Source organism: Arachis duranensis, chromosome 9 (genome assembly GCF_000817695.3).
Source record: "Arachis duranensis cultivar V14167 chromosome 9, aradu.V14167.gnm2.J7QH, whole genome shotgun sequence".
Classification (NCBI taxonomy): Eukaryota; Viridiplantae; Streptophyta; class Magnoliopsida; order Fabales; family Fabaceae; genus Arachis; species Arachis duranensis.
This window is the reverse complement of record NC_029780.3, coordinates 15,696,375-15,699,496: the sequence shown is the minus strand read 5'-3', so window position 1 is coordinate 15,699,496 and position 3,122 is coordinate 15,696,375. Positions and strand designations below refer to the sequence as shown.

Sequence of the window (3,122 nt, the reverse complement as noted above, 5' to 3'; positions counted from 1 at the left end):
TCTGTAACGGAGATGAACGGCGTGGTGGCGTTGTGCTTGAGCTAGAAACTGTTGTTGTAACGGTGTCTGATCCGACGACGTCTAGTGATAAGGGAGGAGGAGAAGCCATTGTAAGTATTATTATGACGAGAGAGAGAGAAAGAAGGATAATGAGAATATATAAAAGGGAAAAGAATAAATAAATGGCGTCTCAAGGTATGCATGGAGGAAGGAGGGAGGGGTTGGGGTGAGGGCACGTGAGGGGCACGTGGGACTTTGAATTGAATGTTGATGGCATGAAATGAATGGTGCTGGCGGGGAAGGGAAGCTGAATTTATTTGGATGAAAGAGGAGATAGTAAATGCGGTCAGGGTTTAGAGGAGACCACTGATGCTACAGTCACTCCTTAAACTCTCTCTACATGCCCATGCCCACCTTCTTCTGAATTCGTTATTTACTTATTTTTCGGTGTTAGTTGAGTTCGGAGGTCCCAATTTTTTTTTGGTGACTAAATAGAAAAGAAAGAAAAAAGAGACAAAACCAAATTAATTGGCTAGGGTCATATCTAAATCTATTAGATGTTGAAACTCACTCCATGGTTGGCTCCAATTCGAGTGAATGTCCGCGACAGAAGCAGCTGCTTTAGCCATACAATCTGCAACACTATTTGCAGTCCTCTGAATTAAAAGAATAGAGACTCTCCAATTCATAACCTCCTGAATATGCTTTGCCAAATCCCATTCCGGAATATCCTTACTAAGCATTCTCTGGTTTACCAAGAAAAGAGCTTCTAAACAGTCTGTTTCACAAATAACCTCACGAAATCCACTCTCCCAAGCAAGAAGCAAACCTCTCCAAATTGCATACAATTCAGCAAAAAGAACACTGCACACTTCGACTTTTCCAGTGCAACCTTTCAACCAACATCCATCAGGATTGCGAATAATACAACCAAAACCAGCATAGCCAGAAGGAGCAAACCAACTAGCATCACAATTCAATTTAACAGAATGAACTGGAGGTGGAACCCAATGCAAACAAAGTGAAGGAGGAGACAGAGATTGATGCATAGCAAAAATAGTGTGAAACTCCCTTACTGAACTACGAATCAAACTCACCACTTTACTAGCACTCCATGAATCATCTATATTAAATAAGTCATGATTTCTGCTTCTCCAAATCCACCAGATAGTCGAAAAGAAAAGAAAAGCATCTCCACTCCTTGCACCTCTGTAGAGCCAATCATGTAAATTCGAGTTATCTGAATACAAGCCTAAAAGGGTCCAGACCTCCTTGGCACTAGCAACCCGAACTCTCTCCAGCATTCAAATCCGGATTATAAGCATTCAAACGCTGTTTGACATCTTCTGGAATGATAGAGAAAATATCATGAAGATTCCATTGACCATCTTTCCAAACGTCTCTAATAGTTAAATCAGAGTCAGATATTTCTCACAAGACAAATTATACTATATTTCTAGTATTTTCTCAATATTTCTTTTATGTATAAAAGATATTTTTTAAAAAAATAGTTATTAAATAAATTATTTGTATAAAATATATATTAAAAATGAATTTAAACACTATATGTATTTGTGCATAAATAAATAGTGACTGATTTGATGTTGATTTTTAATTTATATACAATATTTTTAATTTTTATCAACCATTTTTAATATTTGAAATAAAAACATTATAAAAAATATAAAAATGATACATATAACAATTTCTTTTTAACTCAATTGTTCCACTACTCTATAATTTATTCTCCCAATTTAATAACTTAAAATTAATTTCTTGTATAATTATTAAAATTGTAAAAAAAATTAATAAACCTAAATACTAATATTAACTAACCTAATTAAATACTAAAATTTTAGTGAGCGTAACTAGTGTCCGTGATTATTAAAGTCTGCTCCTGGAAAACAGGAACTTATATATGTGTAGCGTTGTCTTTGTTGCTTCTTCCCAGTTTGGAACGGTGTTGATGAGCTGAGCTTTTTTGTATTAGTTATATGAAGGTGAAAGATACAACAAGAACGACAACTACATGTTTGAGATATTCTTAAACGTTGTCATAACATAAGATTCATAATAACTAGGGAACACAACAGTAGCATATGTTATGGAAAATGACTTTAAAGGGTTGGCACGGTGGAGGGAGCTAGATAAGGAGATATTCATATCGTAAGAAATTAAGTGGGTTTAATTTATCTCAAAATATAAAATTGTCTTACATTTATAAAAATTATCAAACTTTTAATTTTAGACAATATAAAACTTAATACACCTTCTCACACTCAAAACTAGATAATGACTTAAACTTAAAATTTAAAGCCTGAGTTGAATTTTTGTGAAGTGTGAGGGTAGTCCAATAATAATTTTTAATTATCTTTTATATCATATAAGAAATTAAGTGAATCTAATTTATTTTTGCCAGAAGTTAATTCAACACTACAAAAAACACAAAAAATTGTGACGGAAAATTATCGGTCACTTTCCTAAATCGCTGCAAATTAGTGGGATAGCGACGGTTCTGTTAATGTTTGTTAGCTTTGTTACAAATTGATCAAGATAACAGCAGTTTGGTCCTAACTGCTACAATAGCATTTTGTTGGTCTGAATAAAAACTCTCGCCTTTAATAATCGAGAACTAATTTTCTTGTTTTCGCAAAAACTCAAAGAGAGCAAAGGCGCAAATCACACGCTCTGTAAATCTTTGCCGTTGAGATACTCCGTCGCCGTGACTCTTTCCTCCGTCAGTTCCAGTCGTTACCTCCGCGTTGTCGTTCTTCACCGTCATTGGACTGCTCCCTTCGCCGTGTAGCTCCTGCGCGCGAAAGGAAAGTGGAAGGATGTGAAACCATTATTCTTCCTTCTGCCATGCACGTCCGTGTCGTTGTAGAGTCGCATGGCTGCCCATCCGTCCTAGTGTCATCGTCGCCCATTTTTCCCTTGCTTTGTTGTGCGCTACTCAATCTCTCCCTCTTTGGCCCTTGCCCTGTTGTTCCAATTTCATTTCTTTGTCTTCTTATATTTGTCCCAATTTATTTTATTTGCTTGTTGATCTATTAATTTTGCTCCAATTTCATCCTTGTTGTTTGAATTGATTTATTCTATATTTTGCTTGTCCGAATTTTGCG

At 35.6% G+C, this 3,122-nt stretch overlaps 1 protein-coding gene across 1 annotated transcript; it reads right to left on the bottom strand.

Annotated features, from left to right (window-relative positions):
- Positions 1 to 524: 524 nt before the first annotated feature.
- Positions 525 to 1,304, bottom strand: LOC107464892 (uncharacterized). Its single transcript, XM_016083854.1, has one exon. The coding sequence runs from the start codon at positions 1,302 to 1,304 to the stop codon at positions 525 to 527; it is 780 nt and encodes a 259-aa protein (XP_015939340.1).
- Positions 1,305 to 3,122: the final 1,818 nt, after the last annotated feature.